Genomic DNA, 27,500 nt, shown 5'->3' with positions numbered 1-27,500 from the left:
TGTTTTGATTAATCTACTGTCTAAATGTAGCCTATTACTGCATGACTGATCCTATGATGTCATTGTAATCACACTCAGGTGTGCTTTCACAGGACAGGTGTTGTCCATTCAATCAGCCCACCTGTCTTTATAATGGCTGTCTTGCACTGTGTTTGTATGAGACTTGACAAAGGCTATACGGCCGAAACTGTTGTCAAATAGCGTTAAATTACACTTTCGTGCATCTAGGAATCAGAGATTTCTTCCCCTACATACTTGTTTAGTTACATTCCAATTCATCAACTTTGGAGCGTTATTTACCCCCCTTCCCGAAATGCTAGGTTGACATGCTTGGTCCCAATCGATTCCTTATTTCTTCTACTTTCATATGGTATCAAAATCACCACTCACGCTTTAAAAATGAACTCGTTCTCAGCCATGGATTTACGGGCCAAATTCAGTTTAAAAATGTGGGAATTTAAGGTTGCGGTTTTTATTAGGAAAAATGACAGCATGAAACATAAATTAAAAAAAAATAGCGCTGCTCGGTGAACCATTTCCACGCCGAATTTAATAGAAGGCCCGGATAACTTGAAATTAATTGACTTACTTGCATATCCATACCGTCTGTAGTGTAACCGCATGCAGCCGAGACGTTGCAAATATCCCAGTTTTCTGACGTTGCAAATATCCCAGTATCCCGCCGTACCGCGGCCCGCAACTCGAGACTCGTTTTGGCTCGTAATCCAATGCAACGACTGTCTGGCTTGTGAACTAACTTACTGCTTGATAAAAAGTAAATAAAAATAAGGGGGAAATATAATATGCTGCTACTCTCGTCAGTGTCGTGTAAATCATTCCTGTCAGGTCATCACAGCAAAGTGGATTTCACTTCCTAGTAGGCTAGTGAACTTGATTCAGCGTTGAGAGACTCATTCATCAGTGGACAATACAATGTCAATCTTAGCAATCTATCCAATCAACAACCAATTAGGTTGAATAAATGAATTGTTTGGTATTGATTGCTGAGGGCGGGTTATGCTCCAGCTAAATATTATTGGTTGAAAAACACATCATTTTACTGTTCCTTGTGAAATGCATGTGTTTTCAACCAATAATATTTAGCATGAGATAAATTACCATGGGAATCAAACGCCCTAGGCCTACAGTAGGGGAGGATTTTTTTCTCCTCTACCCCCCGAGTGCATGACCAGGGCATGACAGACTGGCACAGACTCTGTCTGCATGCCGCTCCATCAGTGCCCTACAGGGGTCACTGTTGTTGAAGCATTTTAAGAATAGCATGATTTTTATTAAGAAAAAACACATTTGATTGATATTTTATTAAAAAATATATATATTATTATATAAAATCCCCCATCTCTTCTAGAAAATAGAGGACCATCCTCCTATGCCTCACTGAAAAAACCTCCACTTATATCACTTATATATATATATATATATATATATATATATATATATATATGTATGTATGTATGTATATATATATATATATATATACTGTACATAATATTCCCTTCATACACACACTTACAATGTAGATGCTCTTTTATACACTTACTCATAGACTAGTTAATGCTAATGTTTAATTATCCTTGTTTAATTAGTGGTCGGGCCAGCGAAGCGGCAGGGCCACTTATTGTATTTGCCTGTATTCTTCTTCTCCCGGGAAGTTTGACTTCCCATGCATGAAAACTAACCAAACTTTGCACAAAGGTCCAGTCCCATGCCAAACGTCTTTGACGCAAATTTGGGGCCAATAGTCCTAACGGTGGCACTACAGCGACCGTCTAAAGTTTCAAACTTTGAAAATTCATAAAAAATCAGGCATACGTGCTACGGCTTTGCAACTTTCACAGAAATGTGGGCCCAAATGAGGAGAAACTTTTGTACAATGCAACCTATGGCTAATTATGAAGTCTAAAGACCGCAAAACTGCAAAAACTGTAAAACGAATTAAACCCTACTCCTCCCACATTTTTCCATCAAATGACACCAAACTTCAGCATCTGCATCTTGTCCTACACAAAAGTATCAAACAGATTTTCGATTGGTCAAAAATTGAGCCCACAGTGCCTCAAAACATTGAATTCTGCCCCCGTGTATAGCCTAATTGCCTTAATTACCTAGGGCAATTAGGTTGTATTTGTGATGTCATCAGTCACTCAAGCAATTGTGATGCCATCACTGATGTCACTCGAGCAATTGTGATGTCATAGCTCAAAGCCTTGAGACTTGCCCAGCCACGACCCATTGCTGCGCAGCAGCTATAATTATCCTTGTGATTCTTGTTGGTTTTAGCCTGAGCCTACTTTTTCTTTTCTTTTCTTTTGTGTCAGAGTACATTGAGAGTTAAGCGAGCCGGAGCCAATTTCCTTGGCCAATAAAGCTGATTCTGATTCTGGAAGTGTGTGTCTCCTCCTCTCCTCTCCTTTTCCTTTCCTTTCCTTTCCTTTCCTTTCCTCCTTTATTTCGAGGCTCCGTTCGAATAGGCCTTTTTGCTTTGGAAGCTTCCTAACTGAGTGAAATGACCTGGAAGTACATCCTTGATAAGAGCTGTTCAAATCCTCTAAACGCTAAAGAAAGGAGAAACTGAAAGACAATCCATGCACTCCGATTGAGAAATCACGCAGAGGAAGGAACTAGATTAAAAAGCCTTTTGTTTTAGTGTCTCATCGATTCAAAATGCCAACATGTTTCGACCATCAGGTCTTCATCGGGGCTAAAATACAGACTAACCAGGTGGCCTCACCTATATAATCACAAATAGGCAATACGAAACAATCACATGACCCGGACAATTGTCTGACAACACTATAAGCTCGTTCCTGCAGACGCAGCAGGTGGCCCTGGCTGAGGTTCCCATCGTTCTCCTATTGAAAACAATGAACATGCAGTTTGCTGTCTATTACTGCTACAATGTGAATGCAGCATAATTATTGATTATACTTTGCCTTTATTGATTAGGCCTTTCCCTTCCAAGTCCCCAGACAGAGCTGCTTGAGGAGCTTCGGCTTGGCTAATCTGCTTTAAATACACATTTTGTAGACTGTTTTTATGCAAAGCTTTAATTTGAGGGTTCTGAGTGAAAGAGGCCTAGATGTGCTTTTTCTAATTTTGTAGCAGAGCATGAACAAAACAAATGACCGCATGTGTTTTATTCACAACCTAACGTACAGTAGGAACCATTCATACTTTTACATGAATTAAGATGAATAAAAATGATATTCAGTGTTTCCCACAGGATTTTGAGAATTTGTGGTGGGGGACCGCAGACCCCCTTAGGGGGTGCGGGGGCATGCCCCCCCGCGAGATTTTTTTAAACATTTTAAAGTAAAATGCATGAATTTGGTGTACTTTGAGAAAGCTTAAGAGCAAAATTAAAAGGCTAGGGGCCCTATTCTCCCACAGGCCTTCGGCACTAAAACGGGCCTTAACCGCAAAAAAACGTGCCTTGCGCCTGTTTTGGGACGATATCAATATGGCTTTACGCTGCCAAATGCGCTTTAGGCCGAATGGGCGTGGCGCAGTCCCAGAATGGGCCAAAGTGGGCGTGTCGGCCTTAAATCTCGGCGTACTGATATCTTGGCACCTGCCTTAAATTTAGCGCTTTGCGCCTTTGAAAACCAGGCCTATTCACTGCGCCAGTGCACTTGTGCCTCTCCCCTGTCACCCTTCTCTGTCTCTCTCTGAAACCAGGCCTATTCAGTGCACCAGTGCTCTTCTGCCTCTGAGTCACCCTTCTCTCTCTCTCTCTGACTCCCTCGCTCAAACAGACACAACACATAGCAGCACCCAGCTTCCCATAGGAAATAGCAGTTGTAAGTTTACTGCCTGTGAATGTCCACTCCCAGCATGCAATTGGGTCCTCCATTTCGCTACTAAATAGAGCCGAAATAGATATAAAAGGTAGATCTAAAATAATGTGTAATGGTAAGACAACCTGCAATTGTCGAACATCAATATTGGACCAAATAAAACATGAAATGAAACACCACCCTATGTGAAACATATATGTCCTCTTGAGCCTATATATACCCTGTGTGGATTTAACGTGATTTAGGTAAGTGACAGCGGAACGCGCTTCGGAAGCTTCTACTGTCATCTGCTATACTGTGATGTGCGCTCCAATAACTTCGCCCTACTCCACATTTAGTTTTACAATAAAAACACATTTATGCAATGACTTTACATAATGTAGGGTATATTTATGTGCATCATTCTACCTGCAGCAGGGGAGAGAAAACGATATCTTTCTGGACAAACTTTCACCAATCTAATAGGCTATATTTTTCTAGCTGATGCGTTTAGTACATTATTTTCACTTTGATCTTGCTATAGTGTAGCGTATTTACATGCTTGCAGTATTGAAACTGCAGTTAGATTGGTTTGAGAAGCATAATAATATGGAATAATAGCCTATAATGCAGACAGACAGGCTGGATGAAGGGAGGGGGGGGGGGGCAGAGCGTTTGGCTTTCGTCTGGTTTTGCGGGATCACTGGAATTGGAGCTAAAAAGGCAAGCGTGCGATTCGTTTATTGCACTTATCCAATGAGCATGACGGTGCATAATTTTACGCCTAAAAGGCGTGGTTGTAATGCTTTGGGCTGCATCTAGCGCCAGCACGACGATATCAAGTGCGCCTTTCCACGCCCACTGCTTTGATCTGCGCCTGCCGCTCGGCCTAGAAACTGCGCCGATGCAACGATAGGGGCCTAGATCTATGAAGAACATGTCATCATTACTGTGCTGTGGGTTTGAATGACAAACTAAATTTCTCCCTATAGGTCAGGGATACGCAACTTGCTTTGCCACTTTCGTGAAATGATAGAAGGCGAGGGGCCAGTTAATAAACAAACAATATACATTTTTCTGTAGCGGATTGTAGGTTTTTGGGGTGTCAGCCGGAGTTTAGGCTGACAGTGTTGTGCACACCGGATAGTTAGTTAGGTTAAGTTAGTTGGGTTAAGTACATACATAAGTGCCTGGGTAGCGAGCAGATGGCGGTATTTGACAATTTAGCAGCTAAATCATAGATTATTGAAAGATATTCCATATTCCAGACTGAAATGCTATAACAGAAGTATTGGCCAGAATGACATGAACATTTATTGGACACGTATTCAGCGGATATCTTGCATGTTGCGTTCAGGTGCACTGTTAAAAAAAAAAAAAAAAAAAAAAAAAAAAAATTTGGTCAACATCTTATTGTGGCGGTCCAAATATTATTGTGGCGGCCCGCCACAAATTCCTTTATGTATGGGAAACACTGATATTTGATTAAAAAAAGCTTTCAAAATGTTTGTTTTCAATACATTTGCCCCAGTCTTTTGGACTTTTCCCTTTACTTTGATTTTAGGTACTGTACTGTATGGTTACAACAAATGTGTTGTTTCAATCAACACAGCTCAAAAAGAGCTTTTCAATGACAGAATGTCACTCGCGCTAGACCTCTGGTGTTCCTTGTTGTCGCCATTAGCCGATATTAGCAATGAATTGGTTCTATTTGCTGTAAAACGTGTTTGGAGGACTAAACACATAACATCTTCAGTCACACTCGCCCCGCCGCCCTTATGGGTACTTTACACCTTATGGGGTGCTGATAACTGTCACATTAGGGTCATTCCCATCACAGTAAAGAACTGCCTCTCACATTGTAATAATAATGATGATAACAGCGAGGTGATAAGGGAAGGGCAGACATCCTCTCTCATGGCTCCCATGTGTTTCACAGTCATGCGTGAACAAGGCTGATTATTTTCCAAGATAACCGCTGAGTCAAATGTCAGTTCAGTGTGTGATGTCAGCTGGCCTTTAAAGCCACTTAAAACACGTCACTGGCACTGCGTGTGTGTGTGTGTGTGCATAACTGTATCTCTGTCCTTGTGTCGATATGTATATAGACTGTGTCTATAAGCGTGTGTGAGTGTCTAAGTCTCTTCTCGTGTGTGTGTGTGTCTGTGTCCCATGAAGTATATCTGAGTGTGTGTTTGCGTCTCAGTGTGTGTATTAACGTGCAGTGTTTATTTGTACGTGTCGGTGTGTGTGTATATCTGAAGTTGTGTGGGTGGGTGGGTGTGGGTGTGTGTCAGTGTGTGTTTCCGGGTTTGGAAATGTCAGCTTTCAACAATCTATCACCCCTCTGCAGATGGTCAGAGATACTGTAGGAGGGAGACAAACTGCTTCAGCAGCTTCGAAGCTTCATTCATAACATTGAGATTAAAATTTTAAATCAACATTTGAATGCTGCAGCCAGCCACACTGAACCGTCAGAAAACTGGCAGATTTTTCTCTTTCGTTTTTAGCGGGGGCTTATTATCTGGAGAAAACCCCAGGGGAGCACGGGGAGAACATTCAAACTCCACACAGAAAGGCCCTTTGTGATGATCCCACCTGGGCAGTGCTGAGGACATGGGAAGGGGAACACACCCTCACTGCCCGCAGCGTCCCAGGCGGGAATCGAACAGAGGACCTTCTTGCTGTGACTGTGAGGGGTACAGCGCTACCACTGCGCATCGGGCAGATAACTGATAGATTTCTCTCCATTGGGGTGTTTTTGAGTTTTTTTAACGCCTCTAAATTAAACTGACCTGTCCGACATGGACGTGTTATCAACTCTGCCCGGACAGCTACATTGAAAATGAATTGAAATCTCAAGCACCTTGAGATAACTCTTCCTCTTCTTCTTCTTTGCGTTTATTGGCAGATTGCAAACCAACTATTAAGGTGCATACATTAATAATTAATAATAATAATTAATAATAATTTACATTGAAAAAATAAGTGTCCACCCAAAGTGCTCCAATTCAAAATCATTGTCCATACTATTACTCAGCTGCAGTTGCCTGAGTCTGTGCAAATGCGTCCCACAGTATTTTATCTATCTCTGCTCCAGTTACGTCCACCATATCCAGGAACCTCTTAGCAGCATCAACCACCATTTCCGTCCTCTCCGTCTTTCCAGTCATGCTAGTAGCACAGTTTATGACCATTGCCATGAAGGCCAGGAATCGTCTCTTATCCATACAAATAATGTCACTCTGTCTTGATCTGTCCTTTTTTCCCCTTCTCTGGATCCTTTTGAGATAACTCTTGCTATGATTTGGTGCTATAGAAATATGAAATTGGTTGAATTGATGATTGAAATAAACAGGCAGACACAATGGATCCTTTAAGTCAGCCTGCAGAAGTCATCTTCATTGTTTATTGTCATTTATGTCATAGCATAATGTTGCTATAAGCCTAAGGATGCAATTATTATTTATTTAGAGTAGCCTACATGACATTGCACATACATTATAAGTGAAATAATCTGTAAACAATTGTTGAAAATATTTTAATCATGCACATGCAGAGCTGTCCTAACATGAAATCTGTGTAGTAGCTTATTATTATTATCATTATTATCATTATCATTATCATTATTATTATTATTATTATTATTATTATTTATTATTATTATTACTTAACTTAAGTGTATATAAACGTCCAACGTCAATTGTAGTTGCCTGCATCAATGATCTCAGTCATTACTAATCAATAGGGCCTGTGTTGGTAACAGACATCATCTATCGACTGGGAGTCCTGATAGATCGGTGTATGCCAGGGTTTCTGGGTGTGATTCAGTCTGCAATTCAGCCTCCCTCTTTTTGAGGCTAATGTGGAAATTGCATTCTTTCGAATGGCCATTGGGGGGCAACATGTGGGCGACGTGTCTACTGCACAATCAAAATCGGTACATGCATTCGAATGGAAAATTGTCCCGACTTCTCTCTCGGTCTATCTCTTAAATAAACACTTTGCAAATGAGTTTATGGTCTGAAAAAAAAAATCAAGTCTTTTTCATGCTCTCATGTCCTCCGTTTTCTAAATTATGGACCCGTTTCGAGTGAAATAGCCAATACTGTATACATCGGATAAATAAGAACAGTATTACTTCTGACAGGTAAGGCAGCAATGTGCCGGAAGGCATCTAGTCTGCCGGAAAGCTGCAGAAGAAGAAGCTCGCCAGATTAGCTCGCTAGTAGATTAGTGCGTAGTAATTTAGCAAACTTTTAGAAACAACATTATCTTTATGATGTTTTAATAATGTTAGTAGACATTGGGGTTGGCACGATGGACGATGGCATCGACCATCGTGATGGGCCGACACCCCATCGACCTCTGAGCCTTCTACATCGGATCATCGTAATTAATTATCTGTTCGAATTAAATTTTTGCCGTTTTAATAATACAAAATACCAAGTCCACTTACCGTGACGCGTGGGGGACGCGCCAGCGGCATTAAACGAGCACACCCAGTTCAGACTCAGAGAAGCCTCCCCTCCCCCTCCTCCGCTCTAGTGCTTCTTTGCACTGGGTGCGCTTGTTTATTATCTGTCTTAACCTGTTGGCATAGGAAAAGAAAATTTGAAAACATACAGAAATACCCATTGTAATATAGGTGAGCACATCAATTTATTTAGGTAGAAATTAAATGTTTGGTGGCACAAGGGTTTTCTGGTCCAATTTAGTTTGCTGTGAAAACTGTCACGCTTAATATTGTTTGGCCCGCGACTCCTTATATTTTTCTGTATGCGGCCCACAACCAAAAAAGTTTGGCCACCCCTGACTTAGGGTGTCAAGTCATAGGCTATTTTTTATTTGTCTTTATTGAATGTTCCAAAACTGCATGTTTAACTAAGAATAAGCTAATGATTATTTCCATCCACCACTTATTTAATTTGGTTACTTTCCTGTCAAAAGTTTGTAAGGAACAAAGCATGCTGGGAGAAATATGCAAATGTGTTTGTCCAATGCTCCAATGGCATTGCTCCCTCTCAGAACTTGCTTGGATGTCCTAGTAGCAAAAGTAAACATAAATTAATAGCAGATGACGTCAGGGTTTAGCAAACCCAGATTGCAATGCTGAGTGAGTGAGCTAGTAATTTCAAATTAGCTATTCCCATCTTCACCTTCCTTTCAGCTCTGGCTGATGGACATGGTCTCAGTTAGATGTATGGAGAGAGACTCAGCTAGGTTCCTGAGGACCAACTCACTGAAGAAATTTTCAACTATCATGGAACCCGTTCCTGGCTTACTTTGACAAGGTTAAAAGCGACAAGTAACTTGCCCAGCTGTTCTCTCATAGACCACTTGCGTGGTATACTGTACCATGCGCAACACCTCGTATAAGCACATAACATAAACACCTTATGTGGCTGGTACAGCAGCACCACATTTTGGTGTTGGAATGTTGATAATATATGAATGTTTTTTTCTTCTTCCTGTAATTTGGGTCTGGAGCCGGGCCTGTCCCCCGCACGTGAGAAGTCAGTTGTTTTGTTGTGAAAACTTTTTAGACAAAGAAGAAACTTCACGTTCTTTCCTGTTTTCAACCCAAAGTGAGTACAAGTCTTCAACTGTGAATTTAACTCGCCTGTTTCCAAAGTGAAAGTTGAAGTCGCTCCATTACATACGATACAGCACTACCAGCAATATTGAATGGCGCAAAACAAATAACGTTAACGTTACAGATCCTGACCAACGTGTGTGTGTGTGTGTGTGTGTGTGTGTGTGTGTGTGTGTGTGTGTGTTGAATTTAACTAGCTGGCAGAAAACTGACAGAATTACTGGCGGATATAACGTTAGATTCGCGTGGGCTTTTGAACCTAATAAGAGAGAGTTGAGGAGACTGGAGAGAGTTGAGAGAGAAATACAGCAGCAGCAGCGGCAGCTACTGCTAGCTGTTACAGCAGTAGCTGCCGCTGCTGCTACTGCTTGAGTCGCCTGGCTCTGTGCAGTAGTAGCCTGCCTGTCGGTCTCATGAAGAGCTCAGCTGTCCTGCTTTTAACGTGCGTTGCAGCGGCGGATGGCATAAATGACGATGCCATCGTCAATCACGATGTTTGACTGTGAAACAATCACGATGGGAATTTCGGGTATATCGCACAACCCTAGTAGACATGCAACTGTATTGCTCTCGTTGTGAGGCCAGTTTGTCAAAAATAATGCACATTTTGAATTCTGATTTACTTTGTGGAGGCATACAGTATCAGCAGCTAACAGGCTGGAGGCTCACACCATGGATGTACAGAACACAAGAAAAAGAACACAAGCCAGGTGGACGGTGATGTGGTCAGATCCACCGTCAACATCACTACTCCCCCGACCCCTCTCCCCCTGCTTCCGCAGTACAAAAATCCATTTATCTATTCAAACATTACCAGGAAGCTGGAGATTCAAGCCTGATTTTCTGGTATCAAAACCCAATGAGTGACGTCACGCTCATATCGTCCAGATAATATACACAGTCAATGATCTGCATGCATACAGTACAGCTCATAACTCTACACAGCCTACTGACCCACGACATGTGTATGTGCGAGTGTGCAGCTTTCGATCAGTAACAGTGATGTAATTTGTGTATGAATGACATCACTGGTCCACAACTTACTGTAACTCAAATCAACTCTCAATAACTGTCAAACTAAATAAAATGAATGTCTGCAAAACTGTTTACAGTTTTCTGATATACTACTGAGTGTTCCTTTAATGTTAGCGAGTCAGGGGGAATGTTCTACCTGTTTGTCTCTCTGTCTACCTGTCTCTCTGTCTGTCTATCTGTCTGTCTCCTTTTACTTTTAAATTTATTTTGCAAATCACGATTGATCAAATTCTGAACGCTGAAATGGAAATGTCAAAATCCAATATTATTTTTTATCAGAAAAAATGTGTTACTCTTTTTTTGCCATAAAAACATACAAACAACCTATAAACTGATTTATTTGCTTCAACCCAACCAACAGAAATGCACCTAACTTTGATTATTATAACATTAACATTTTCTCAAGTTTGCATACATTTTGCCTGACAGTTGGATGGAAACAGCAACTCTGTCTGTCTGCCTGCTTGCCTGTCTGTCCATCTGTTTGTATGTCTTCTTTTGATATTGCTCCTTCTCCATCTGTCTGCCATCTATCACCAAGGTTGGGCGACTCCCAAGTGTGTCACAAAAAGAGAGTGAGAGGGGAAAGAGAAGGGAAATATGGAGAGAGGGAGAGAGACAGACAGGGCAGGAGAACATAAAGCTGTGGGAGCTTGTAATAGTGTTTCCTAGACATTAATTAGCTGCAGTGGGTCCTGTACAAACACACAGTAATAAAACTGATATACTGAGACACTCTCCCAGGCCCGGCTCCAGGATCAACTGAGTGAGGGGCAGTTAAAACTTGTGATGGGGCAATTTGAAAATGGCCATGGCAGTTTTTCATTATTACACCCACTTCCAGACAAGCTAGCATGACATAGTTGGTACCAATGGATGCTTTAGCTATTCTAGTTTCATATGATATCAGTATGTCGCGCTGCGAGGAGTAGAAAAGGAGTTCAACGGGGCGGGGGAGGGCTCAGAAAATACAACAGGGGGCAAAGCCCTGACTAGCCCCCCGTGGCGCTGGGCCTGCACTGTACTCTCCTCTTCCATCCTCTCCTCAGGGGTGTAAATATAGACAGTGCACTGCAACCGCACTACATTGAGAGGAGCGCGGGCACGGAGCTGGGTGCGGACCCTCCCAGACCCCCTGTGGAGCTCTGCACTCGCCGCACAGAACCCCCGCACCGCCAAACACTGGACTTACCGCTGTCACCATAGATCTGCCTTAAAGCAGGAGAGAGAGGAAGGGTGGGGGGAGAGGAGAGGAGATGGAGGAGGAGTGGATCGCCCTCAGTCTCTGTCTGTCCTCCCCTCGTATTGCTGAACGGGACGGGAAGATTCATCATGGCCTTGGCTCACTGTCTGAAACACACACACACACACACACACACACACACACACACACACACAGTACATGCATTCACACAGTAGTACATACTCACACATACACAGTTGTTCTATTGGTAGTATTCTGGTACATCACCACACGGCCATCTTGGTAGGAAAATAACAAGTGATTGTAATCTATTAGCAGGTGATTACAATCAAATGACAGCAACAGCCAATGAGCTGTGTGTATTGTAGCACCATATTGGTAGGAAAGTGCTTGTGACATCATGGGAATTCTATGAATACACACACATACAGTTGTAAACACACAAACATGAACACACTCACTTTAGACAGTCCATTGCATTATTTATATGCACTGGCTGCTTTTTACATATGGCCTTTTCATATACTGTACTAATCTGTCACACACACACACACACACACACACACACACACACACACCCTAGTCTTATCCTCTTCTGTCCTTGTCTGTCATCCCTCTCTCCAGTTAAATGAATATCACTCTCTTTCTCTCCTGCTCACTTGCTCTCTCATTCCTCTCATACTTGGTAGTTTGTCTTCTCTGCTCTCCTCCTTCCCCTCTCTTTCTCTCTGTCTCTCTTTCTGCCCTCTGCCTTCCATGCCCATCTCTCTTCCCACACAGCGTTCTCTTCCAATCATCTCTACTCACATTTTTCTCCACAATTGTACTTGGCCAATTCCCCCTGCTGTCCTAGTCATTGCGCCGCCCCCTCTGATGATCTGGGGAGAGCCGTAGACCACTTATTTTCACCTGACAGCAGAGAGCTTCACCGGCAGGACATAGCACATGGGAGGATCATGCTATTACCCCCAGTGACCCTCAAGGCTACTACTAATATGAAATTATGTATGTGGGCTGTTTACACGACAGTATACAGCCATGTATCCCAGAATGCATCTTGTACCAGCTCGAAGCTAGAGCGCAGCAAACATGGCCGCCCGCAAAGCCGTTTAGTTTGAGCTCTTTAAATGTTAATATGGCATTTTGTGAACTTTCAATAATGTTAGTAGACAAACGTACCACTGTAGATTCCCGTAATGAGGTCAGTTTTGATCAAAATAAAGCCTATTTGGATCCGTGATTTCCGAGCACGAGGGACCCGCAGCTAGCCGACCACTCCAAGCCGATTTCAGAGCACGTCGGCTGGACAACATAACATCACTCCCGCTTGGGGGTCTATTATGTAACGTGACGTTACAGATGACCATATTTCAATAAATGTTTTTTTTTTCTTTGATATTTGAAAGCTGTTGTTTGCATTGCTTTGCATAGAGGTGCATTTAACACCGATACACACCCCTTTCTTGCATGGAGAAGTTATTCCGCCAAGCTCAGTTAAAAATCTGGTAATTTAATGTTTCATCATTGATTATTAGCAAACATACTTTATTGATAGAACATAGCTTAAGATCTTGCATGAATTGGTGGGGTCTTCTGGTAAATTTTGAATCGGCATATACTGTACTGTAGATAATCCACCAAGCAGCACTTAAACACAATAAAAGCTCAACTTTTCACTGCTTACTTCCCCACTAGATGTCACGCTGGAGCTGTAACATCAAAATGTAAACACAAACATTATATGAAACACATAGCCACGGCTTCCCATGCCACCCTAAACACTTGCATTGCTCTGATATAGCGTCTGCCATCTACACTATGCAACCCCAGACACTCGTCTGCCATCGAGACATGCATAGCGAGCCACACAGCCGCCATCGCACATCCTAAACACAGACCAGGAAATACACAGTCCCAAACCGCGATACAAACAGAGACTAACCTTATTTCCACAGCCATGGCCGCTTTATTTCCTCAGTCACAGTCACGGCTTGATCCAGTCTATGCTGTCAAGCCTCGCTGGGCCACTCTGGGCCAAATCCACGAAGCAAGAGCCTTCGGCCTGACGAAGCAGCAGGCTGATATAAAAAAGACAGAGAGGGGGCGTGGCTTTCAACACAATGTCTCGCATGTCTCGCTAGATATATAATAGTCTTTTGTGGGCATCTAGTAGTGCTGAATATCACATTTAGTGCCTTTAAAGTTTTAAATCTCGAAATACATGCTGCATGGTGTATGTAATGTATGCCGAATTGTTACAGATACAGTATCACCACATTTTAATAAATACTAAAATAAAGCTTTCAGAGATTTGAAGGCTGCTGGCAGGGTATTTTCCTCTTCTGTCTACCTTAATGTCATCTGGTCCACGGTTGGTCAGACTGAGTCATCTCTGTTTCGCGTTTACTCGACATCAACATCTTTATATTAATTGTTACATCAACATCTCATCATTTTATCCAACTGTGCCAGACAACGGAGAATGAGCTCTTCTGCATACAATAGATGATTCAGATGTAACGTCACATGATTTAGTACATTATATCCAACAACAAAATCTTTGGAGGCAATCTCTGTTTATTATGACACAAGCAATTATGATGCAAGCAAATCATATTCTCTGTTCAAGCATGAAAATCTACCAGTGCACTGACAGATAAATGTTCAAATTCACCAGCCGTTAACTCATTCTCTGCCAAAGACGTACCCGGACGTACTTTTAACAATGGCGTTCTGTGCCAAAGACGTACTCGGACGTACTTTCATGTTTTGGCTGTTTACATTACATCAGACACTTTCCCAGCCTGTGACATTGTTTCAAGTCAAACTGATAAAAGGAACCCGCTAGTTTAGTATTTATGGGTGGAGCCTGTGGTCGAAACAGAGTCCGATCCAGAGTTCTCGGCTGGCGACGATGGCGAGGAAGACGCCAGCGTTTTTGTTATTGCTCCACGACGGAGCGCCATGGCGACGAAGGCTCCCCTTCACAGCGTTCTGTGACACAGATGAATCGGAGGAGGAGAAATGGGTGCCACTTGGAGAGAGCGATGACGATGGTAAAAAGTAGCCTATTTTTTGTATCGCGTTTGAGATTAAATGATCACACACACAACATTCGAGTATAATTGTCACGCATTGTTTACAACTGATGCCGCCGGCATGACTCGCTTCACGTTTCCTCTTGCCAGCTCTCCCTCTCAAGGGAGAGCTCTGTCACACTCAAGGCAGGGGGAATCACATGGATACGTCAAACGCGTCAAACCGCGTCACACACCCGTCCCCAGCAACCAAGGCGAAACATGTGTCACATAAACATTTCAAAGTTTACAGCACTAACGTAGCTATTGTGTGATCTTCTGTGCTAACGTTAGTTATGAGAGGTAACGTGACAGCAGGTAACGTTACAGCACTCGTTATTCCTGTGTGTGTGTGTGTGTGTGTGCGTGTGTGTGTGTGTGTGTGTGTGAGAGTGTGAGAGAGAGAGAGAGTGTGTGAGTGTGACCACATAAGGGTTCGTTCCATTTGTTTATGCTTTTATCAAGCTAAGACCAACACAGCTCCCTCAAATACATTCTCTTATTTTTTATTTTTTATTTATTTATTTGGGAAAACAAATACTGTATAATGTGTCTGATGTGTCACTGAGGCAAAAAATAAAAGGCTCAAAAGAGAGTTCTGCTTGAAACGGTGTCCTTCACTAAAAACCTATTTTTCTCCTATTTCTGTTACAAAGGAGGGCATTTTTAGTGAAAACAAACTAACTTCCACTGCTTGTAACTAAACAAGGAAACATGGTCGAGTTTCAGTTTTTTACAAGGGGGTAAGAAGAGAGTCTCTGCTTTATTGTGAGATATGTTGTGTAATTTTATTCCTAGCACAGAATATTCTGTGGGTCCTGGAAGATCAGGAAATATGCTCAAAATCCTGGCACTGGGAGCACACAGACCGAAATGACCCTGGCAGAGAATGAGTTAACGTTAAAATAGTAAATCATTGTATTGAGTCTCACTCTCAAATCTAGCAGCATTTTGACTGATGTTATTTGCAATGATCCCAGGTTAACAACTAAACTCATCAGCAATAGAGCTCAACAGTCACGTGACTTTTCGTGACATTTCCTGCCCCGAAGTTCCCCATTCATTTTCTCCATAGACATTTTGAAAAATTGTTATGTAAGGAGTTTTAAGGCTGAAACCAAGCCGACCTGTGACCTACTGAATCGTGAGTGACGATAAAGCAAAAAATAACAATGGGGGGATCGAAAATTCAAATTCCCCAGCTCTTCCCCCCCTTATTTGACCACATTATCATGACTTTGGGGCGACGGAAAACAACACGAGTATGTGAGTACCACTGAGCAGACTGGGACGGGTCCATCTACCAAGTTACCCGGGTGAGAGCCTCTTTACCCGCAAGCGATAGCTGCTGGCGAGCCTGTGTGTGGAGCCCCCCTGAGATCTTCGTAAAGCTGCCAAATTATTTATATGCACCCCTGGTTACCTGGCCCAAATGGTGACATAAGTGAATTTAGTGATAAAATAGCATGCAAAAATAAAAATAAACATACTTGGGGTAATGGTGGTGTTTCTGTCTTTACTGCTGGTCAGTCAGTCTCAGAGGAGTCACAATGCATTATGGGGAGATGAGTATAACAAAGTAACCCCCCGTTCTGTACTCAGAAATTATTGCGGATATAGTATACTTCCGGGAAAGTCTCGCCTACACAAAATTAATATACTGTACAGTTTGACCACACTACCTCTTCAATTTAAGTATAAGTACGCTCAGTAGAGGTATTCGAACAGGCATCTGGACTACCTCCTGTCCCTTAGGTAGCAAGAGACTGGGGGAGGGGGAGGGCTGTCCCTTAGGTAGCAAGAGACTGGGGGAGGGGGGACGGCTGTCCCTTAGGTAGCAAGAGACTGGGGGAGGGGGGGGGGCTGTCCCTTAGGTAGCAAGAGACTGGGGGTGGAGGGGGGATGGCTGTCCCTTAGGTAGCAAGAGACTGGGGGAGGGGGGGGGCTGTCCCTTAGGTAGCAAGAGACTGGGGGAGGGGGGAGGGCTGTCCCTTAGGTAGGAAGAGACTGGGGGTGAAGGGGGGATGGCTGTCCCTTAGGTAGCAAGAGACTGGGGGAGGGGGGGGGGCTGTCCCTTAGGTAGCAAGAGACTGGGGGAGGGGGGGGCTGTCCCTTAGGTAGCAAGAGACTGGGGGAGGCGGATGGCTGTCCCTTAGGTAGCAAGAGACTGGGGGTGGAGGGGAGATGGCTGTCTCATAGGTAGCAAGAGACTGGGGGTGGAGGGGAGATGGCTGTCTCTTAGGCTACGTTCACACAGCAAACCTTAGTGCTTGAATCTGACTTGTTGCTCACATCTGATTTTTTGTGTGGCTGTTCACACAGACTTTTTAAAAGTGGCCCATATCAGACTCCAGTGTGAACAGGTCGCGGACCTGAAGTGACCCGCATGTGCAGCACAACAATAACGTCACACGCAGCACACTGCTGTTCTACATAAACCCGGAAGAAGACAGCAGTAAACATGGCGGTAGCTGACGATGTTGTTTCATCTGTTGTTTACGGTTCAATTTACAAGTTATTGTGCAGTGGAAGACAGGGAATACAGGTGCAGATGATAGCGAGGAAGAGGAGAAAGAGAGCCTTTAGATTTTTTTTTAATAATGGCTTTCTGTGGAGAAATAGCTGCTACTTCTTGCTAATACTTATGAGGTCTAAAACCTCACTGTCCCTCCACTGATTACCTCCCTCGCAGCTGTCCTCCATGTTTGTAATCACAATCTGGTCCTCCCTCCTCCCGCCAGCGCAGAATAGTGATGAATGTCGCTCTGGAATGACGTAAAAGTCACATTGAAGCATTAAGTCAGATATGGGCCAGATGTCTGTTCACACCGGAGTCACATTCCAAAACATCAGATTCGAATCTGATGTTTTTCCACATTTGAAAGTAGCCCAGGTCGTCTTTAAAAAAGTAACTTTCAATGTGACTTGTACTGTTCACACAGTCATAAAAAAGACTGACCTGAGTCACTTAGGTGGGAAAAGATTAGATTCAAGCACTAAGGATGGCTGTGTGAACGTAGCCTTAGGTAGCAAGAGACTGGGGGTGGAGGGGAGATGGCTGTCTCATAGGTAGCAAGAGACTGGGGGTGGAGGGGAGATGGCTGTCTCTTAGGTAGCAAGAGACGGGGTGAGGGGGCGATGGCTGTACCTTAGGTAGCAAGAGACTGGGGGTGGAGGGGAGATGGCTGTCTCATAGGTAGCAAGCGACTGGGGGTGGAGGGGAGATGGCTGTCTCATAGGTAGCAAGCGACTGGGGGTGGAGGGGAGATGGCTGTCTCTTAAGCCCTTTTCCCACATGCGCTTTGTACCGCAAAATGACCGGTACGTGGTCTAATGCCTGCATGTGAGAAAGGCGCCGTGCCGGTATAAGCGCGACCCCGTCGTCGCGGAGATTTCACCACTTTCCAGCCTGTCAGAAGAGCGGTATGCGCTTTAGCGGATACTAGTGAGAAACGGGTGCAGTCATTTTCCGCGACACTCTCATGGGCGAGGTGTACACACGTTGCTTAATGTTTCAGCGGGCATAATCTAATCATTCGCGCACATTAAAGCAAACTGGCGAAATGATCTTGTGATAATAAGAGCAGTAGCCTATGTCAGCTTCATGTGTGGGTGTGCTGTGCTGATTTTCCCCTCTCCTCTCTGCTCGCTCTCTGGCCACAGTCCGTCCTCCTCCTTCAGTCACAGCCCGACAGGGCAAATGCATGAAGCGAAAGTGGAAGTATTTTGCTTACGTTGCCGACAGCGAAGGCAAGCCCGGACACATCAAATGAAGCCAGTCTGTAAAAAGTGCTTCAACGCGATGCAGGTGAACGGATAAACAAGCAAACTTATTTCACCATTCAGAGTTTTGCCGACACGTCACTCCCCCACTCGCTCTGCCCCCCCCCCCCCACATACAGGCCCCACATGCGCGAGCCGAAGTGTGAAGGGAAATGTCCGATATTGACTTACAGGTAATTTTCCGGTACGCATGTGGGAAAAGGGCTCTAGGTAGCAAGAGACGGGGTGAGGGGGGGATGGCTGTACCTTAGGTAGCAAGAGACTGGGGGTGGAGGGGAGATGGCTGTCTCTTAGGTAGCAAGAGACGGGGTGAGGGGGGGATGGCTGTCCCTTAGGTAGCAAGAGACTGGGGTGGAGGGGGGAGGGCTGTCTCGTAGGTAGCAAGAGTCAAAGTCAAGTCAAATTTTATTTATATAGCACCTTTCATACACAAAGGCAATTCAAGGTGCTTTACAAAAAAAGAGAGACGGGCTGGAGGGGTGAGGGGGGGATGGCTGTCCCTTAGGTAGCAAGAGACTGGGGGTGGAGGGGGGAGGGCTGTCTCGTAGGTAGCAAGAGACGGGCTGGAGGGGTGAGGGGGGGATGGCTGTCCCTTAGGTAGGAAGAGACTCGGGGGTGGGGGGGGGGGGGGGGGGGGGGGGAGGGCTGTCCCTTAGGTGGGGGGAGGGGGGAGGGCTGTCCCTTAGGTAGGAAGAGACTGGGGGTGAGGGGGAGGGCTGTCCCCCAGATAAATAAATTCCTTAAATAGCCTAATATTGTGTGACTTATAGCCTAAGTGATGTTGCCAATAAGCTACGACTTAAATGGAGACTTACATAATATTTTTTCCGCCCCCGCTGTTGACGTGACGTGACGTGACGCTGTCATCGTTTCATTCAGTGTGTCAAGATGCGGCGAAAAGAAGTTGTTTATTTAACGCCAGTGTTAAATTATGTGCAACAATGTGCTAAAACTGCACTACATGTTTGATGTTAAATAAACAACTTATTTTTGCCCGTCTTCCGCATCTTTAACGATGACAGCCTCGGTTCGGTGTGATTGGATGAATGCTAGGCCAATCAGAGGCAGAGAGGGCGGGTTATGTTGTCGCCATCAGTCCAATCAGAGGCAGAGAACGTGCCTGCAGCCTTCGCCATCATCCGAACAAAAATATTGCGGGGAGGACAGAGGGAAGAGGAGAGGTTAATGGAGAGATGGGGGAAGGAGGGAGCGAGGGAGGACGATGGAGAAGAAGAGCTAATAAAGCAGGGATAAGGAGGCTTATAAAGTCATGATCAAATGTAGAGTGAAGTCATAGGCTTGATTTGGCACTGCTCTGTGCATGTTTGTGTGTGTTGCTTGTTTTTCTGTGTGGGTGTTTCTTTGTGTATCTATGCGTGTGTGTGTTCTTGGCTGATGTCCTTGAATATATGACTGATAATATCATTGCTTCAGGTCCCTGTGAGGGCATAGAGACAGACTGTGCGTGCGTGCGTGCCCGCCCGCCCGCCCGCATACACACGCACAGGTTCTAAAAACATTACCCCACACACACACACCTTGTTCATAATCTAATCCATCCAGAATCCACCCACCCTACTACACACACACACACACACACACACACACACACACACACACATACACAGCTATCTGAGCACTCATGATTGGCTGCTGACCTTTCAATGATACGAGAAAAGGAAGTGTCCTTCAGTTCAGCTGTATTTGCATGTATACACAGATGTAGCTACTGGCGACTAACGGTTTCCTGGTTAACATCAATGATTTACACTAATGGTTGCATGACAACAACAATTAAAGTCGACATGTTAGCATTATTTCTTACCTTCACAGCAGTGATTGAAGACAAGAGCTTGGTCTTGCAGTTACATGTCTGTCAAAATTACTATGAAGACAATATTAGTTTGTAAGACATTAGCTAGTAAAGCATTAGATTAGTAAAGCATCTGGAACACCAGACTAATACAAGCAGACAAGATACAGTATGCCCTCCGAACCACTTTAAAAAGAGCACGGAGAGAATATGGCAATATGTTAGAGTCCAAACTGGACTCTAATAACCCCAGGCATCTATGGAGAGGACTCCATGCTGCCACTGACTTCAAGGGGGAGAAACAGCAATCCCCCCACACATCACCCTCCCTACCGGACGAACTCAACGCGTTCTACGCTAGGTTTGACCCCTCTGCCAGAGCGCCTCCCCTCCTCTCCTACCCCTCTCCTCCCCACCACCCTCCTCTCCTCCCCCCCTCAGCCACCTCTCCCCCCCATCACCCCTCCTCCTCTCCCCCCCCCATCACCCCCCCCCCTCTCCTCACCCCCACCTCCCCCCCTCCTCTCCTCCCCCCCCTGCCACCTCTCCCCCCCATCACCCCTCCTCCTCTCCGTCCCCCCACCACCCCTCCTCCTCTCCTCCCCCCACTGCCCTCCTCCCCCCGACCACCTCCCCGCCACCTCTCCCCCCCACCACCCCTCAGCACCCCCACCCCCTCCCATTCCCACCTAACCACCAGCCCCCCCCCACCCCCCACAGATCCAGACCGCCCTCTCACGTTCACTGAGGATGAGGTGTGACGGTCGTTCCTGCGTATCAACCCACGCAAGGCGGCCGGCCCGGACGGCATCCCCGGGCGGGTCCTCAAGGCCTGCGCCCACCAGCTGGCAGGCGTATTCACAGACATTTTCAACCAGTCTCTCTCCCTCCGACGAGTTCCCTCCTGCTTCAAAGCAGCGACAATCATCCCCATTCCCAAGCAGCAGAAAGTGACCAGCCTCAATGACTGGCGCCCAATAGCCCTCACGCCAATAGCCAGCAAGTGCTTCGAAAAGCTGGTCATATCACAGATCCGCCCCACACTCCCCCCGGACCACGACCCGCTACAATTTGCATACCGCCCCAACAGGAGCACAGCGGATGCAGTAGCACACGTGCTCCACACCGCCCTGTCCCACCTGGAGGGGAAGGACACCTATGTAAGAATGCTGTTCGTGGACTACAGCTCAGCATTCAACACCATAGTACCCTCCAGGCTGGTACGCAAGCTCAAGGATCTGGGACTAAACACAGCAATGTGCGACTGGATCCTGGATTTCCTGACAGATCGCCGCCAGGTGGTGAGGGTGGGCAACCTCACCTCCTCCCCACTGACCATCAGCATAGGAGCGCCCCAGGGGTGCGTCTCCAGCCCCTTCTGGTACGACCTCTACACCCACGACTGCGTGGCGACTCAAACTTCGAACACCATCGTGAAGTTTGCAGACGACACAGCAGTCGTGGGGCTGATCTCGGGGGGCGACGAGACGGCCTACAGAGAGGAGTTGGGGGCCCTGGAACAATGGTGCCAGGACAACCACCTCTCCCTGAACGTCTCCAAGACCAAGGAGATCATTGTAGACTACAGGAGGGGGGGGGCGCACACCCCCCAATCACCATCAACGGCACAGTGGTGGAAAGGGTGGACAGCTTCAAGTACCTGGGAGTCAACATCCACCAGGACCTGACTTGGGCCGGTCACACCGCCACTGTTGTCAAAAAGGCCCAACAGCGACTACACGGACTCAGGCGCCTGAAGAAATTTGGGCTAAGGCCAGAAATCCTTAGGGACTTCTACAGAGGCACCATTGAAAGCCTGCTGACTGGCTGCTTCACCACCTGGTACGGGAACTGTACCAACATGGACCGCAGGGCAATACGGAGAGTGAGACGCGCGGCCCAGCACGTAACAGGATGTGAGTTGCCAGCAGTGGCGGACTGCATAATCGGGCACGTCGGGCAAATGCCCGGTGGCCTGGCCTGGCCTGGCCTGCCAAAAAAAAAAAAAGGTACAGTTTCTTCCCGCAGGCCACGAGACTCCTTAACATACACAAATAGTGTAGTAGCTGTACTGTACCGTACTGTAGCTGCTACCATTATGTATGTCTAATGTTTAATTGTATGTTTAATTAGGTATATGCTATTTGCACCTGTATGTCAAATACGGCGAATTTAAAATGTTTAAGCACGTCTAAAGTATGCACATGACATGTGCACCTATGTGCAGTGAATATGCCACTGTCTCTGACTTGTCTTATCACTCTACTGCCTTATTGCTTGTTGTGTCTCTTGTTGTTTTTGCACTCATATGCCCTGTTATATTTGTACTATGTTGTAAACGGAGTCCACAGCACAAGAATTTCACACGTGATACTTGTACCACGGAGTGACAATAAAAATCTTGAATCTTGAAAGATAGTAGCCATGATTATGTAGCTTAACCTTGTGAGGCAGCTGGAGAGATGGAAAATTACACAGATCATTTACTTATTTTGTTTTTATTTTTTTATTTTCTTTTGAAGAATTTCCTTATTTTATCCCTAATTGTACTTGGCCAATTCCCCCTGCTGCCCTGGTCGCTCCCCACCCCCTCTGCCCATCTGGGGAGAGCCGTAGATACACACATGCTTCCAGCTTGCCAGCCACTTCTTTTCACCTGACAGCGGGGAGCATCACCGGCAGGACGTAGCACGTGGGAGGATCATGCTATTCCCACCAGTTCCCTTCTGCCCCGAAATGGCGCCCCGACCGACCAGAGGAGGCACACATTCTTTACTTAACTCATTCACCGCCAAAGACGTCTTTAACGTGTTATCAGGAATAGCCATCCACGCCAAAGACGTGTTTGACGTGTTTTTGTTTTTATTAGTACAGCGCGTAGTTCAAAGACTTCCCCAGCCTGTGACATGTTATCAGGTCCCTAGCCTCAAAGACAAGCCGACAACACGTTATCAAACACATACCGCAGCTGTTGTTTTGAAATGGAAGAGGAGGAGAAAACGGAGAAACGCTGCCTGTTGCATAGAGGAGAAACGCCATTGAAACACCCCTCGGCGCGCTGCGCTGGTCGCCTCTGCTGCAGGGTGAACCTGGATTGAGTTGTTCGCGCTAGTCAAACCAACATGATCGATCCGGTTCCAGCGCCTGGTCCCAAAGCCAAGCCGACCCCGTTCCTGTGTCGCAGCATTCGTCCCAGCCCGAACGAGAGGAGGAAAACGATGCAGAGGCAGAGGAGGCTAGACGCTTATCTCAGACCAGTTTGGTGTTCCCCTACTATGCTAATTTGCGGGGCGATCAGTAGTGTTCCCTGGGAAGAGGTGCGATCCAGCAGCAGCTGTGGACAGAACTCTCTCTCTGTGTGTGTGTGTGTGTGTGTGTGTGTGTGTCTGTGTGTCTCTGTCTGTCTGTCTGTCTGTCTGTCTGTCTGTCTGTGTGTCTGTCTGCACACTCACTCACACTGAGTAAACTGTATTGTTGAATGTAAAAAAAGCACTTCATGTATATATATATATATATATAACATAAAAACAGTCTCTACAGGAACAAGTCAATATGAAGTTGACCGCAACACTCCAGAAGAACAGGGTGACCAAAGTTATATCAAAAGATCATATTTATTTATACTAAAATAAATATGATCTTTTGATATAACTTTGGTCACCCTGTTCTTCTGGAGTGTTGCGGTCAACTTCATATGGACTTGTTCCTGTAGAGACTGTTTTTATGTTATTTTGATCCTGCTTGCTGTGACCAGCACCTCCCTGCTTGGATTGTGCACGAGTAGCCTACTTTTCCCTTGATATATATATATATATATATTTTTTTTTTGTCATTTGTGTCATAACGAATAATATTTACATGTCTGATGTCAATACAGTTCAAAATAAAAGAATTGAGAGCGAGTTCTGCCTGAGATTGTGTCTTTTACAAAAATGGCCTTTTCTCCTGTTTGTCTTCTCAGAGAGACCTTTTTGGTGAAAACAGGGTGTATATAAATGGCTATAAGTAGAGTACAGAACATGCTAAAAGCTCACTTTTTTTTCCTGGTGAACCCAGAGACGTACATCTTCATTTTGAGGTATTGCAAATCACTTTGGTGCTAATAGATAATTTACTGTGGGTCTTGAAAGATGACCAACAATTATGAAAATCTTTGGCCTGTGCTAAATATTGGCAGTCCTAAACTGGCCATGAATGAGTTAAGTAGAAGTACAGTTACTGATGATGAAAAAAAAGACTGATAAAAGTAGAAGTACTGATTAAATTTGTTTACTCAAGTAAAAGTAAACAAATAAATACAGGCTCTGAAATGGGGATGGTGAAAATTAAAAAAGAAAATTGACCGACAACCGACCCTTATTAATCGATCATTAATCGGTTAACCGAGAAGATTAAAATGCGCTATTTGACTGTAAATTTTACTTACTTTTACATACTTTATACAACAAAGCGTTTATTTTTTACATCTGCAAGCAGAAAAAACATTTTTGCCAGGCACATGTGGTGGTTGTTACAGATAGTTGGAATTCTAGTGAAAATAAATAATAAATTACTCTTTTTGCTGGGGACCACCTGGAACCCCCTCAAGGACCCCTGGGGGTCCCTGGACCCCACTTTGAGAACCACTGTGTAGTAAATAGGAAAATGACAGGCGTTTTTCTTTTTCCGTCATCATCTGATAGCCGTATCAGCAGCAGCATCTCTGCGTGAAGTCCCTCAGGTTGCCACAGTAAAGTGCATTACAAACATCCTGGAGCGTTTGGTGGGGAGTTTCATTGGAAGCTTCACAATGACGGTGTGTCATTGAAAAGCCTTGAATGTCACTGGAAAGCAATGCTTAAAATGAGATCAGCCATCAGATGGATACGGTTGATAAGACGTTACTGTTGTAATCTGGTTAGACACATCCTTTCTCTCTCCTTCCTTCCTTCTAGGGTTGTCACCATACTCTGTGTGTGTGTGTGTGTGTGTGTGTGTGTGTGTGTGTGTGTGTGTGTGTGTGTGTGTGTGTGTGTGGGGGGGGGGTGATGATGCAACAAGAAGCATAAAAATAAACAAAGACTGATGGACGGACAGACACACACTACATAATCTAGGCGCGATAAAATTAATTAAAGACTTTGCACTTACACAGCAAATTACTCTGCTCTATTAATGAGCCTATCAGAACACTTTGAGCAGGTTGAAGCAACAAATACCCTCCAATGATACGGAGGGAAAAATCAGTACTATGTTTGATTTTGAAAGCACTGCTGGTATCGATATTGTTGCAAATGAGTATTGTATCCATTTCAAATTTTTAGTATCGATACTTTTGACAACCTCCCTTCCTTCCTCTCATTTGAATCCCTTTCTCCAAAGACTCAGAAATCTATGCTCAGAAATGAACTGATTCAAGTTATTTTCATCATTATCTCGACCCCCTCTCCCTCCTTCTCTCTCTTTCTCTCTCTCTCTGTGTGTGTGTCTCTCTCTCTCCAGGTGTTTCGTACTGACTTCATCACGGCCATGAAGCTGCCGGACTCGGCTGGGCTCGGGCCAGATGACTTCTACGTGCTGTCTGACCCCTGGAGGCAGGAGTGGGAGAAGGGAGTCCAAGTCCCCGCCAACCTGGAGGCCATACCAGAGCCTGTCGTCAGGTGGGACACACACGCGCACACACACTCACTCACTCTCTCACACACGCACGCGCACACACACACACACACACACACATGCACACACTCTCTCATGAGCTCACTCCATAGCTTTATATGATTTGTTTCAAGAAGGGACTATGCTGATATCAGACTGAATTGTCAACTCGTTACACTCAATTTCCATCTACTAGTCTGACATCGCCTCCACTCTAACTGATTTCCATGAGGAGAATCCCCCAGGGGAATTCCATGTTCCCCAACCAATCCCATAATAAGAATGTGAAGTAAGTGTGCGCGTGTGTGTGTGTGTGTGTGTGTGTGTGTGTGTGTGTGTGTGTGTGTGTGTGTGTGTGTGCACGCGTATGGGTTGTATGGGTTTAACAACTTGTATTGGTATGCTGATTGGTCTAAAAGCGTACTATTGTTGAAAAGAAACAAAAAATATGTAAAAAATGTGTTTTAAATTCTTACAGTCGTGGGCATGTAGAAATTACGTTGAATGACGCGCTGGGAACAACTGGGGGTTGAGAAATCATACCCAAGTTTGCGAGTAGGAACTCCCAGTTAGGCATTTTATTTTATTTTTGCTAGTAGCAACTGGCAAATTGTGACTTGCCAGTTATAAACAAATGCAGCATTAACACTTCATTATGCTTACTCTTATTGTGTTGGCCCACTGGCAGATGCGGACATAAATGCAATGCTGTTCAAAATATACAGGGTCAAATAAGAAAACTACTCCAACTTAGGTTACAGTATGTAAAACATGCTGTTTAATCAAGCATCAAGCATTTGGGCATAATTCAAGTGTCATCGGTCTGTGATATACACACATTTAATTTTAAAGCCTTTATCGGCCGATACCGATGACGTGCCGATATCATGGTCCCTAGACTCTCAATATTTTACTTTCTTACTCACTTCACTTTAACACACACACACACACACACACACACACACACACACACACACACACACACACACACACACACACACACACACACACACAGAGGCAAGCTGGTAGGCAGATGTGTGCACTCGACACATACAGTACTGTATATCCACAGAGAGAAAGAGAAAGAGAGAGATTAGTCTGGGCATGCTCAGCTCTCTCTCTCTCCCTCCTCTCTCTCTTACACACAGCTACTTTTGCACTACTCTCCCTCCCTCCCCTGTCTCTCTCTCTCCCTCCCCTGTCTCTCTCTCTCTCTCCCTCCCCCCCCTCCTCTCTCTCTTACACACAAATACACTTTTGCACTACTGTCTCTCTCTCTATCGCTCTCTCTCACCCCATAGGGTGTTGTGGCTCTCTAGTATTGCTGCAGCTGCTCCACATATCCATGTGGTTTGTTAGGCGTTCTAGGAACTAATGAAAATGCTCAGACTGACTGGTAATGCTCGTTAGACAGACATGTCGTACTGGGAGGCCACACGCACGCACACACACACACACACACACACACACACACACACACACACACACACACACACACGCATTCTCACAGTATCAAACAGTAAGTATCAAAAAAATTTGCGATTCAGTCAAGAGGAAAGTG

General features: G+C 44.9%; 1 protein-coding gene across 1 annotated transcript in view; it reads left to right on the top strand.

Moving 5' to 3' along the window:
- Positions 1 to 27,500, top strand: part of jade2 (jade family PHD finger 2) — a 557,810-nt gene that overhangs the window by 184,023 nt on the left and 346,287 nt on the right. The window contains exon 4 of the mRNA XM_083635683.1: positions 25,787 to 25,944. Within this exon, the coding sequence (XP_083491809.1) occupies positions 25,787 to 25,944 (158 nt within the window). The remainder of the gene's footprint in view (positions 1 to 25,786; positions 25,945 to 27,500) is intronic.

Source organism: Poromitra crassiceps, assembly GCF_964638095.1.
Source record: "Poromitra crassiceps genome assembly, chromosome: 1".
Taxonomy (NCBI): Eukaryota; Metazoa; Chordata; class Actinopteri; order Beryciformes; family Melamphaidae; genus Poromitra; species Poromitra crassiceps.
This window is presented reverse-complemented; position numbering and strand designations above follow the sequence as displayed.